Genomic DNA, 13,568 nt, shown 5'->3' on the forward strand with positions numbered 1-13,568 from the left:
TGCTCATCGGTGATAATAGCGGGGCACCGCCGGCATCATCCCTCGCGCGCTTACACGCCGTCCTCTCGACTTCTCGGGGTGAGGGAAGAGAGAAAGGAAAGGAGAGAGAAAAGGGAGGACCTAGGCGAGAAAGATAGGTGAAGAAGCGTGAAGAGAAGGGAAGAGAAGAGAAAAGAACGAGGGCGACGCGCGTCGTTGGAGGGCGAGGAATAGGAGACGAGCAACGCTGCTAAGTCGAATGTCGAGTGATGCCAAAGTTAAATATAAATTCGGGCGTCGAGAGAGAGAGGGAGAGAGAGTGTGTATGTGTGTGTGTGTGTGTAAAAGCGTCGCGACGCCCATCCTGGATCGATGATCCAGCGCCGGGGACCAGTCTGCCCGTGGTCCGCGTCGCGATCCGGCACAGAGGTTGTTCTTTCTCTCTCTCTCTCTCTCTCACACCATCTTTGGTTTCGTTTGACTCAGCATCCCGGTCGCGATCGGTCCTTCATCGAGGTCGCGACGAAAGCAGTGCGACTCTGACTACGAGAACGAAATCGAGCGGAAAAGTGTGTATCTCGAAGTGGAGACTGCATCTTTCCTTCCACACACCCCCGGAGTAGAATCCGGTCCTCGACGACCGTCGAGATCTCTCGCGCACGTTGGATCGCACCGAGGATCGCCGGATTTACCGGTAAAGTTTGCGTCGAATGTTAATCGGCCGCGCTCCGCGAAACGCTCGACCTTAATTTCGCCGACGGAGGTTCTCGTGCAATCTGCAGTCGATCTTCCTTCCTTATCTCTGTAATCATCGGGGGGCTCTTGAAACATTTTGTAATTTGCGTAGGCGGCTGTTTGCTCACGTACGCACGATGGTTACGGGCTGTTGCGTAATTCATAAAGAGTTAATGTAATATAATTGGATGAGAGAAATCGCCGTCCTGTCGGAACTCGTATCATAATTACGGTAACGCAATCATTATTTATGTACGCACTTAATTAATGTTATCGTTGTTGATGTAAATACTAAGATCTGGGTCAAACGATTTTGTTTGCGCTTTGTCCTCGTGGGGAAGGTCGACGAAGCCAATCGCTCCAGCAGTGAGCAAATAGATTGGTAGCTCGGAGTGCAAAAAAGTTCGTCGCGCTTGCGAGATTGATTTAGGAGTGACATCACGCGAGCTCTCTTGAACGTAATCTTCACTAATCTTTAACGATCAAAAGTCTCATTATCTTCCATACGCTTGACCTCTGTCTAGAGAGAAGTTTTACAAGCTGCGTGATTTTATTATCAGCTTCTAATTTTATTTAAAGAACTCGCGAAAAGGACGACGAACTTTTCGCACGCAATACGCAAAAATAACAAGCCGCGCAAAGTCAAGTTTAATGAATCGGCGCGAGACTTTCGCTGATTTGTGCGAACTTTGCATACACTGTGATTGAGCCATTGCGAAATTCGCCTGGCGTTACCACTAACGGTGTTCGCGCTTACCGTGACACCGATGATGTCACGCCGCGAGTTCGACTGATGAGGGTGAGCTCCAATAATAATTGCCGGCCGACAAGCCGGTGCAAGGCGATTCTGTCAGCGACATCCATTCCGATCCACGCCGACTATTTCTGATCATCAATTCGGCAGAGAGATCTTATTTTAGGACGCAGCGTATCTCCGAGGTCCAGGATCCAGCGAGCCGCTAACGTCGCAGATAATCCGTCCTCGGGCTCGCGTTAAATTCTCCAGAGATTCTTCTCGCCCGCGATCGGCATCAGGAGTGAGTTTCGCCGAGTCGCGCCGCAGCTCTAATATTAGCGCCCGCGTCTTTCGCGATCGGTGTGGAGCCGATCTTCCGGTCGATTTGCGAGCAGAGCGACGCGTCGCAATTATTATTTACGAGCTTGACACCTTCCGCGTCCGTCGAGACCGACAGGTCCGTGGATGTTCGATGATTGCCACCTCGATGCGCCGTTAGCTCGTCGCCCGTTTTACGCCGTAAATGTATTCCATGTAGAGCTGTACTCGGATATATTATGCATGCGCGCGCATGAGACACAAATCGTGTACAACGTGTCGTAACGAGAGTAACATCTTGGCGAGTTTCTAAAATTCTCGAAAGGATGACATAAATTGATTCGCTCACGGGCCGCCATTGCTTCTGCAACGAGATCCGCACAACAGATGCGCCCTGCCTTGTTCTAGTTTGACGCCCAAAATCTGTCGCTAATTTCGCGCACGCTTTGTATTCGGATTTATGTCGATTACACGCTCGTAACCAGGTTTGTGGTGCATAACAAGCTCCGTGTCATCCTCGGATGACAACGAATCGCGACAAGACGGAACACCTGAAATTTTGCGAAATCTCATGATCTCCGATTCGAAATGTTAAATTCCCTTACTTTGTCGTTCTCTCACGCTTCCCCGAAGGACTGACCGGCCTGCTCTCGACGGTCCTGGTCGCGATTACATTCGTCCAACAATTAGTTTGGGAACTCCACGTGCGTGGGATTGAACCGGCGCGACCGCGATGGCGATTACAGCTGTTAATATCCGTGTCAGTTTCCGAAATACCCGACGCAGTCACATTGCGAATATACCTGCCGGCCTGTTGGATGCGTGTATAAACGCCGCGCTGGTCGAAAATAGAAATAGCGCTATATTTAGCCGGCCTACACTCGGTATCCGGCTAAAAAGCCAAAGACTTTTCGGTCTACGCGCGCGTCCGGGCCGCGCAGACTTCCCTTTATGATTTTACGAGGCGTAAAATCACCTGGCGAGACAATGGAACGAGGCGCGATTCAGAGAAATATCGTTTACCGCGCATAACGTTTAACCCACGCGAAGGCAATGAAAACACTCCGCTGCTCGGTACTTGCGTCGCGTTGTTATTTTAATTATCCGGGACCTGCCATAAAGAAAATATATTTTTACGAAATCATGCATTTTTATGTCACCTTCTCTCAATGAGCTTGCGTTGTATTCGTACACGGGAAACAAATATATGGCGCACATTAACAAAAATATTTAGCTGTGAGCAGGATAGTTGCAACATCATCCTACACTGAGAAAAAATACTTGAAAATTTATTTGTTTGTGTGTGTGTGTGTGTGTGTGTGCGGGACAAAAGTTTATATTCGCACACGGAGAAAAATAATTTTGCTCTTTTAGCAAAATCGTCGTTGCTACTGCATGTTCGTAGTGACATCAAAAAAATTTAGTTGATGTAACTACTTTTACAAATTATTCGTTATCAGAGCAAAAGTAGTTTCGTTGCCAGGATAGAAAAAATTTGTTGAGTGTATTTGTTTAAGAATCACATTAATTTGCTATTGATGCAAAATAATGTATCCTTAGCAAATTTATTTGCTATCGGAGCAAAACTGCAACTGCTTATATAAATCCATCATGGTACTTATAGCAAAATAATTTGTAGATTCATCAAATTATATCCAGCAAATAGTGATTAGTATTCTTAGAAAATCTTTTTGCTGTCCATATAATAACGAAAAGGTTTTGCTAGACCAACAGAAAATTTGGCAAGCAAATTATTTTTCTCCGTGCAGAAATAAACTTTATTCTACGGAAATTAAACTTTATTTCGTAGAAATAAACTTTATATTTCACAAACAAATTTTCATATACTTTTTATTCAGTGATATCTTTGCGTGATAGTGATGTATATGGTTGATATCACTCAATTTCTTTTAGTATTTTAAATCAATTCTGCACGGAGAAAAATAATTTGCTGGCCCAGCAAATTCTTTGCTAGTCTAGCAAAATCTTTTCGTTATTATATGGACAGCAAAAAAATTTGCTAAGAGTACTAATCACTGTTTGCTGGATATAATTTACTGAATCTACAAATTATTTTGCTGTAAAAACTATTATAAATTTATATAAGCAGTTGCAGTTTTGCTCCGATAGCAAATAAATTTGCTAAGAATACATTATTTTGCATCGACAGCAAATCAATGTGATTCTTAGGACAAATACACTCAACAAATTTTTTCTATCCTGGCAACGAAACTATTTCTGTTCTGATAACGAATAATTTGTAAAATTAGTTATGTCAAATAAATTTTTTTGATGTCACTACGAATACGCAGTAGCAAAGACGATCTTGCTAAAAGAGCAAAATTATTTTTCTCCGTGTGTATCGGTGTACTTGCGCGTGATCTGATTGTGGCAACCAAAAATCGGTGAAGATAATATTTACCACATATTTTAGCAACACACACATATTGAAGCAACCAAAAACTTATTCCTTTTTTGGAAAAACTTCTGCACTATTGCAATAAAAGTTAGAGTAAAGTAAGTATACTTTCTTTCACTCTAACTTATTGCATTAGTAAGTACTAGTTCAGGAGTCAAATATCGTCACAGCTGCTGCACGTCAGTGAGTCAGCATTTGCTCTGTGGTTGCAGCAAGTTCATAATTAGTTTGTTTCACATTTTACTACTGGATCTATTTGGCACTACCAGATTTATCTGTGTGCCAGCCATACTGTTTTTTTCCATGCAGCGACTGAATATGTAGATATAATGAATGCACAATAATTATGATTGAAGAGCGCCGGCCGCACTTGGTATGTCTAGCCGAGGCTAAACTAGTGTACACACACTGTCGCTTCCAGTTGCCAAGATCGCCGGTATCAACGAACTCTAGCACAGTCGGAATCTGTCGAAACACTTCCCGGGAATATGAAGCGACTGTCGCGGCAAATGAGCTCATTACCGCGGCCGACGAGGCAATATGATGTTTCGAGAGAGTTACCAAGGCGGATCCAAGGGTAGAAAAACTCGGTGGTTCAAAATTCATCATGGCGGTCGCCATTTCTATTCCGCCAGTTCGGTAGTCTCGCGTGTCGACGTTCTCTCTTTGACATTTCGATAATTGCACGCGGACACCTTTCCGCATCAATGTGCAAAAGTTCACAGGTACGCGCAGACGATACTAGTCACCTATTTCGAGAAACTTTTGGCCATGTGCCATCCCGAATACTCGCCGCTATTATGCGACCCAGAGTTCACTTGTACTGTCTGCGAGTTCATACTTAATCTCTCGTCTTCCTCGTAAAAATCTCGTTTACACTACTCTCGCAGATGTCGATAGCAGAAACAAACTGTTGTTGTAGTTGCGCGTGATCTGATTGTGGCAACCAGAAATTGGTTGAAATATTGGCGTTTATCATGAATACACCCTACCTGGAGCAACCAAATATCGTTACTGTGCTCAACATTTGCTCTGTGGTTGCAGCAACCACATAATTGTTCCGTGTTTTACCAATGAATCTGGTTGTTACAATCAGATTTATGTATGGGTTAACGATACTGTTTTTTCCGCACAGAAATATTTAGTTGTAAGCAGTATAGCTGCATCACTCTAACTATCTCTGTACGATAATAATGCGTATGATTGACTCAGTTACTTTGGTACGTCAACTATATCAATGTAGTTGCGCGTGATCTAGTTGTGGTGATCAGAAATCGACTGGGATAGCATTTATCATGGATACATTCTGATTGAAGCAACCAGATATCGTCACTGTGACTCAGCAATTGCTCTGTGGTTGCAGCAGCTATATAATTAGTCGTCCCGTATTTTACCATTGAATCTGGTTAGTACAACCAGATTCATGTAGGCCAACCGTACTGTTTTTTTGCCAAGTCGTTCCATCCATATTCGCAAAATCGGGCTAGCATCCGGCTGACTAGTTTTTTTTTCTTTCAGCGATGCTACTAGCCTGCGACCACGGTGAAAGCAGTTCGAAGTAGCTCGAAATGTCGCAACAACACCCGTCGAGGCCACCCGGGAGCCACGTGCCGCCGGGTGGCTGGCCAGGACGAGCGAACGCGCCGAGCCCGTTCAGGCCCGCTTCGCCGTACACGCCTTCGTCATCGCCGCATCCGCAAGGACGAGCCCGTACCGGTCCCCCAACTCCGGTTCATCAGGCGCGACCTATGTCACCTCTCGCGTATCCCGCTGGAATGATGATGCACCCGATGAGTCCGGTGCCGATCGGGATGCCGATCTCGCCCGGGATGTCGCCGGTCTTCGGCTGTCCGACTTCCGCCTACATCCAGTGCCCAAGGCCACGGTGGCCTTCGCCGATTCCTACGGGCAGTCAAGCGCCAAGGCCGTATATACCAACGCAGGTACTTGATCATACTCGATTTGTGCGCGCGCGAACGATGACAGGTCGATACCGTGACGTCGATTCGTATCGACATTGTGCGTCGCGGTCGGTTAGATTGGAGCGTCTGACCGAGCACACACTGCACGAAAGTAAATAATAAAGATCGACCGGCGATATAGAGAGCAGTCACTCCCGTCGGGAGTTGTCGGTATTGAATTATTCCTCTTTGCAATTTGCAGAGTTCCTTCCGAAGCGACTCGGCATCGCCAGTGCCGTGTGCGCCGCCGGAATACCTCATTGCGCCCTACAGACCCGGGGATTACGAGTACATCGGCGTGCCCTTGGAGCACACGCAGTCGGACGAGGAGAGCAGCGGCCCCAGCACTGCCGAGATCATCGCCAGTCAGAGTCAGGATTATGTGGATGAGAAGCTCGCCGAGTACCAGGCCACGATCCAGCAATTGCAAGGCAAGTTTCATAGAGTTGGGGAGTGATCCCGTTGCGGGATCGGTTTGTTCGCACGGCGGAATTGCATCGGTCACGTTATAAAGACCGCAATGGACTGGCACTACGCCCTCGCCCCTATCCTCGTGTGTGTGTGTGTGTACGGAACCCTTAATTATAGTCCTATTTACCGGTTTGCATCACGAAGCGCCGTCGCGCACGCAAATTTCGCTCATGGGAGTGCAAGCGGCGAGATCGTATCGTATCTCCGCCGACTGTGCTGACTTTCACGTAAGAAAACCGCGAGACCCTCGCCTCTCTGCTTTCTAGAGACTACGGTCTCAGACGGTTTGGGAGGGTCAATCGAGCAGTAGAAAAGCCTTAAGCCTTAAGGCTTTCGTAAAGCCTTAAGCGCGTTCTCCGCGTTCTGTCGCGACGCGCGTCCCCGAATTCTCTTGGGACACGGGCTTACGGCACTCGGTCTGGAGGCGAGCTCTCGATCTGCGGTGCTGAATTTGTCGCAAAAGGACACAAGGTCGACCGCGTCGTCGTCGCTTGTCGATACGCCCACGACGGCGTGCATCCGCAGGGTCGTAATTCGTTCGCGCTTCTTGCGCAACGGGCGCTTACCTAGTCGCGGAACAGAGTCACGTCGTGCGTCTCTCGCACACTCGTCGAATCGAACAGCGCACAGGGAAAATAGGATAGAATCCGCGGAGACGTGAACAGGTTATAAATAGACATGACGAACACCTGCCGCGCTATTCGCAATCGTTACGTTCGCTTTTCCTGTCCGGTGACACTACGCTGTCGATCGCTGGACGTATCGTTTGACTGATAGACAGATAACGCGTACGTTCGAGGACCACTTTCAAGTCACACCAAGCGCATCAAGAGTTTTGCAAATTATGTCGCAGAATTTGCAAGCACGATTGGCTCTGTGACAAGCTTGTCATCGAATTTCTCTTCAGAGAATGATCGAGCGAGAAAAAGAAATCATTGATACGAAAAACTCAGATCGTTGCTCGATTTTTTGCGATCGAGTTCTAAAATTTCAGGCCGGTGATTAGTATTGTAGTTTAGCTGGAGACAGAGAGAAAGAGAGAAAGAGAGAGATTTATTAAACATTGAAATAAAATCCCTCGAAGTATACAATAATAAAAGTACAATATATATGTAAAAATATAGTAAAGAGAAAAACAGAATATTATAGCAGATACAACGCAATGATATAAAGTAACTGATGAAAAAACGAAAAGAAAAGAAAGCAGAAAGAGAGAGAAAGAACAAATTTTAATTAAGAAAAAAGATTAAAACGATAGTAAAAATTTAATTAGAATTACGATAATATCGTCTTAAAAAGAGAGGGAATGAGAGAGGGAAAGAGGAGGCAGAAAGAGAACATGTGGGTGTCCTCTACATACGCTTTATTGATGTTCTTCGTGAGCAAAAACGTCCCCCTCAATTAGAACGGAGGACAATTTTTTATAGACGACAGAACTATGTCAATTGGAATTCGGCTATTAATAGAGTCGCGGCGGATAGTCGCGCTCGTTAAAATTCGCGGCGAGTACTCCCGCGTGCTTCACGCGTGCTTAATAAATCTTGTCGGTACACACCGGCGGAGAGTGGGCCATGACTCAGGGAGATAAATGCGTGCGAGATTGACAGGCGCACCGGTCGATTAAATCCAATGCCAGGTAATTCGGTTCCCAAGTTGACGATCTCGCGCTGGATATCGTCGCGTGCCCCATTAAAGACGCGGGATGCCCTGTAATCGTGATGGCCGCTGATTACAGCGCGTCAGACCGGACATGGTCGATGAGTGGTTCGCGGACATTGACGGTCAGCCGGCGTTAAAAAGATCGCATAGGTTATCAGTTATTAAAAAAAACGTAATAAAGCAAGAGGAAAGGAAGATCAATCGATTGCCCGCTTAAAGCGGCGATGACTGCTGATGAATAGGCGACCTACGAAACGATAAATCAGATCCCGATCGCCCGAGCGTAACCAGTTAGCTCGATGCGCTGTAACTGCCTTGGATAAGCGCGATTAATCTCCATATTCAATTGCACCTACCATGAAACATTTTGCCTTTGCTTAACGTGCTCGTCGCGTTCGCAGCGGTCGTTCGAGCATTTGGATCAGCGTCTCCTGAGATTTACGGGTTGTTTGCCGCGCAGCCGAGAGAATATTCTTATCCCCTAAGATCTTTAATCCCTTTTATCGCGGTCGCTACTCGAACACTCTTGGATCACCTTAATTCCGCCTTCTGATGCGCAAGACGGTTCGGCGAGAGGACGATTTATCCAACTGCACGTCAACTCGAGCTCAGAAAGGATCAGCAGACAGAGCTATTGGGGAGATTTGAAGGAGTAACCCTTAATAACAGCTGTCGCTTCGTTCTTAGGGAGAGAGACGGTTGTAACGGCACGACGGCCCGGCCGGTTTGGTCCACCTGGAAGCATGCCGTTGAGAATAGAAATCCGAGACGAATCGACATCGCTGCTGTAGCACGTAAACCGCGCAACTGTGTAATGATCGATTAATCGCCAGTCGACGGAAGCAGCCCTCGTGAGAGAGGCGGCACCTGAAGCGACCGCATCGACGATGGATGAAGCCGGTCGATTCGCCGGCGACCTGTCTGCCGGCCGGCGTCGCAAGTACGGCACACCGAAGGGCCGTCAAAGAGAGAGGCAGGACGACAGGATTGATCGAACTCGCGAGGCGGAAGGGCCAAAGGACACGGCACGAAGGCGCCCCTGAAAAGGAACGCGGATCTGCCGGTTGGGTCTACGCCGTTGATACCGGTGCTGCGCGTCGCCTCGCGCATCGTCTCGGGTTGGTGGGAATGGTGGCAGTGCGAGGTGGAGAACGCGTCGGGGCCTCGGCAGGCCGGTAGTATCGAACCGGCGGCCGTCGTGCGCGGTCACCGTGTATACATTCCATATTCAAGCGTTCCATATGCGCGCGCTCTTTGTACATAGACATATGCATTATTCGCACACACGCATGTGCACAGTGCCGTCGCGGGCGTGCGCGCACACCTCCGACGCGAACTGTACGTAGGTGCGTACTCCGCCGGCGTGGGTGCTGACGGAGGGTGGCTCGGCCCAAGGTGCGCTCCGGAGGGTGCAGTTCGTCGATCCGCTTGACGCGACGGTCGAGCGAGTGACGTCGGCGCTCGTCGTCGTTCGTCGTCGCCGCCGTCGCCGTCGTCGTCGTCGTCATCGTGCGCTCCGACTGACAGTCACCGGGAGATCGGGCAGGTGACGTCGGCGCGAACACGGCATACGCGACTCCGGTGAATGGGGTGTGGTGTCGGCGGAGCAGGTGTCGAACCGCCAGAGTCCTTTAGGGCGTGAAACTGGGGCGGAAGGAGAGAGATACGACGGTTCTCACGCGCTGTCCCGTCGAGCGAGGCAGCGCCGGCTGTTGATTCTCCAAGTTCGATGACGATGAAGTAGGAGCAACGGGCCACTCCTCGAGAGCATGTCGCGAGCAACTCCACCCAGAGACAGTCCAACCCCGCCAAGGGTGGACAGCCCAGGCGGTGGTAGCCCGAGGACGCCACGTGGTGGCCGACTGCGCGACCGGGTGAGCTTCTTCGAGCAGGTCTGGTCTACCGGGCGTTGTCCAAGCGCCGAGGATCTCCTGCAGGACACCGAGGCGCGCAGGTCGTCCTTCCGCTCGCCGACGCACCGGCGATCCTCCTCCAGGGCGAGTGACTCTTCCTTCGAGGAGAGCTTCGAGAGATTGGTGGAGGAGGGCGAGTTGAACGGCGCCAAGGTGGTGAAGTTCGAGAAGATCACCGTGAGGAAAAGCATACGGGAGATCAGCTCGAGCGCGAGCAATGGTGACTCCGTGCTGGCGGTTCAGCAGCGCGCTACGGCCGCTCTGACAGAGTCCAGCAGGACCCCGAGCGAGGAGCACGCTCTTGAGGACTCGGCTTATCAGAGTCACAGCCATGGTGTGCACAGTCACGGTAGCAAGTCCAGCTCGGTCACATCGTTCACACGATTCCCCTCAGAGGAGAGCCTGTCGCAGCGTAGATCCAGCAGCCCCCGGCAGCAGCTGGGCCAGCCGGACGACAGGCCACCCTCGGAGTGGTACGCGGAATACCGCAGCCAGAGCTTCCAGAATGTCGCCGCGAGGATGGACTATGTGCGCAGCAGGAGCGAGTATGACGCACACATAGCCGAAATTAAAGGTACCAGCTTCATCGGTCGAAAGTGATGTCGAAAATCGACGAGTTTCCGAGGTCTCGTTATCCTTCCCTTCGTCGCTGTCTGCCTCGTCGTCGTTCTCATCGTTCTCGTCGTCGTCGTCTTGACGCTTCCGGCACTCATGCCGGCCGGCGTGAGAAGCGCGTTCAATAATCGGACGTTTTGTGTCTCCCTCAGATGGAAATTCTCGCGCGAACATCCATGCCGGACGGATATCCCGCGGAAACGTTAGCTGATATGTCTCCAATAGTTGCGACTATCGATTACCAGCTGCATTCTTCGATTAGGAAGGGCACTTCGGTATATACGGGAGTTTAACGCGCACTGAGAGAAAAAATTGTTGATTTAACTAAAATTATTATTATTTTTGGTCCCAACTATATTTAGAGTTGTTTTAACACGAAAGTGGTAGTAACAACATGCATATAAGATTATTATTACTAACTATAGTTTTTAATAATATTAACTATATACATTATTAACTATAATTAGTAATAATAAAACATAATTTATTGTCAAGAGTCATTTAGTTTTATTAAATTCTGCTATAGTGTTACTATATAATAGAATTTAATAAAAATAGTTTTTTTACATAATTTATAATAATAATAATTATAATAATTTATAATTATTATAATAATTACATAATTTTACATAATTTATAATAATTATTTTTCTATATGATTATAATTACAAACACACAAGCATTTTTTCTCAGTACGATCGATTGATTTCTCGCGATTGGAAATTCCGCACGATGGATGGCAAGAATTTCAATTGGCAACTGTACCTTGCTAAGGTTGTCTAGGATCGAGGTCATTCAAACGGATCGACCCTCGAGTACTCGTACCTGGCCAACGCGTTACATATTCATTAACGTGCAATCGCAATTGCGGCTTACGAACGAAAGCAGCTCTTCAGGGAAACTGAAGCACCGTAAACTCCAGTTGCAGAAGCGATCTTTAAGAAAAAAAAGAAATACCGTTCGCTCACGAGTAAATAATCTCTCTAACAGTATAATTACTGACAGAGCCGTGGTGTGTGGCCCTCCGCGTACGTTGCTATTCGTATTGATTCAGCGGCGAGCTGCGTATATAAAACGTAATACGCCTCGTAACTCGCGCTAGTAAACGATGACGATCGGCGGGCGCCGGTTCAAGGTTGCTCCGTGACTCGTATCTTGGTCCACGTCGCTTGCTCGCTTCTAGTCCCTAGAATTTATCTAGGAGAACGTCGAGGTAAGAAAGAGAGAGAGAGAGAGAGAGAGAGAGAGAGAGAGAGAGAGAGAGAAAGAGAGAGAAAGAGAGAGAGTAGGTGAAATTTACAACATCATGCAACCGTAACGTGGTAAGCGATCTCGATAAATGACAGATAAGATCCAGAATTATCCAAGTGGAAACATAACTGGCTGAGCTGAGTCAAAAGCTCTAACTAATATCTAATTAGTACAGGTTAAAGATAAAATTTTCTAGTTCATCACTAACTCATTACTATTTTTATTTTACTATTGATTATTTACTGAAATATAGAATGGATTTTGCGATCTAGCCGTTGTCTAAACCATTACCATATCAAATATGATACAGTAGATGGCGCTGTCTATTCTAAAATACATAATCTAGCTGATTATATCGCCATTAGCATTTCAAAATTAGATAGCATGTTAAAATTGAAGCTATGTTAATTTGATAAAAATCTCGAAAAAGCAGAATTGAGCGTTATTTTACTAGCAACTGCTTATGATTTTTCATCTCATAACTATAATTTCATTTGTTTCATCATCAGATAACTTATTTATCCAGCCAAGTGTTACATTATTAGTGATGTTAGACACAAATTTATTATCTCGTGATTAGGCACCTACACAGAGAAAAATAATTTTGCTCTTTTAACAAAGTCGTCGTTGTTACTGCATATTCGTAGTGACATCAAAAAAATTTAATTGACGTAACTAATTTTACAAATTATTCGTTATCAAAGCAGAAGTAGTTTCGTTGTCAGGATAGAAAAATTTTGTGGAGTGTATTTGTCCTAAGAATCACGTTAATTTGCTATTGATGCAAAATAATGTATCCTTAGCAAATTTATTTGCTATCAGAGCAAACTACAATTGCTTATATAAATCCATCATAGTTCTTACAGCAAAATAATTTGTAGATTCAGCAAATTATATCCAGCAAATAGTGATTAGTATTCTTAGCAAATTTTTTTGCTGTCCATATAATAACGAAAAGATTTTGCTAGAGCAGCAGAAAATTTGCTGGGCCACCAAATGATTTTTCTCCGTGTACGAGGCTCGATTTTTGCCGGGCGCATTTATGAGCGCTGAATGCGCACCGCGAACACGACGCGACGGAGTGCTCCGCTTTCACCCCGGGTCTTTCATCGCCACTCGCTTAAGCGTTCGTGTTCGCTCGAGAGCGACAAAACCAGCGGGGGACTCCTATCGTTACGAATTAAAATCTGCTTTGATAACGAATAATTTGTAAGATTAGTTACGTCAATTAAATTTTTTTGATGTCACTACGAATATGCAGTAGCAACGACGACTTTGTTAAAAGAGCAAAATTATTTTTCTCTGTGTAGGTGCCTAATCACGAGATAATAAATTTGTGTCTAACATCACTAATAATGTAACACTTGGCTGGATAAATAAGTTATCTGATGATGAAACAAATGAAATTATAGTTATGAGATGAAAAATCATAAGCAGAGCGACAAAACCAGCGAGGGGCTCCTATCGTCACGTTGAGTCTCGTCGTTGACGAATTAATCGAGCGCGCCAAA

The 13,568-nt window shown here is 46.6% G+C and overlaps 1 protein-coding gene across 12 annotated transcripts in view; it reads left to right on the top strand.

The window, feature by feature from the left end:
* Positions 1-362: 362 nt before the first annotated feature.
* LOC116840827 (nesprin-1) overlaps positions 363-13,568 on the top strand; it is a 118,537-nt gene continuing 105,331 nt past the window's right edge. For 7 of the 12 annotated variants that reach the window (XM_032808063.1, XM_032808066.1, XM_032808068.1 and 4 more), the window contains exon 1: positions 9,474-10,765. In XM_032808063.1, the coding sequence (XP_032663954.1) occupies positions 10,048-10,765 (718 nt within the window). In that variant the 5' untranslated portion in view covers positions 9,474-10,047. Of the gene's footprint in view, positions 674-5,705; positions 6,131-6,350; positions 6,580-9,455; positions 10,766-13,568 lie in introns of those variants that run through there. The other 5 variants (XM_032808070.1, XM_032808072.1, XM_032808074.1 and 2 more) reach the window with 3 other exon arrangements.

Source organism: Odontomachus brunneus, unplaced genomic scaffold (genome assembly GCF_010583005.1).
Source record: "Odontomachus brunneus isolate Ranch 3 - 2012 unplaced genomic scaffold, Obru_v1 Obru_scaffold_012, whole genome shotgun sequence".
Taxonomy (NCBI): domain Eukaryota; kingdom Metazoa; phylum Arthropoda; class Insecta; order Hymenoptera; family Formicidae; genus Odontomachus; species Odontomachus brunneus.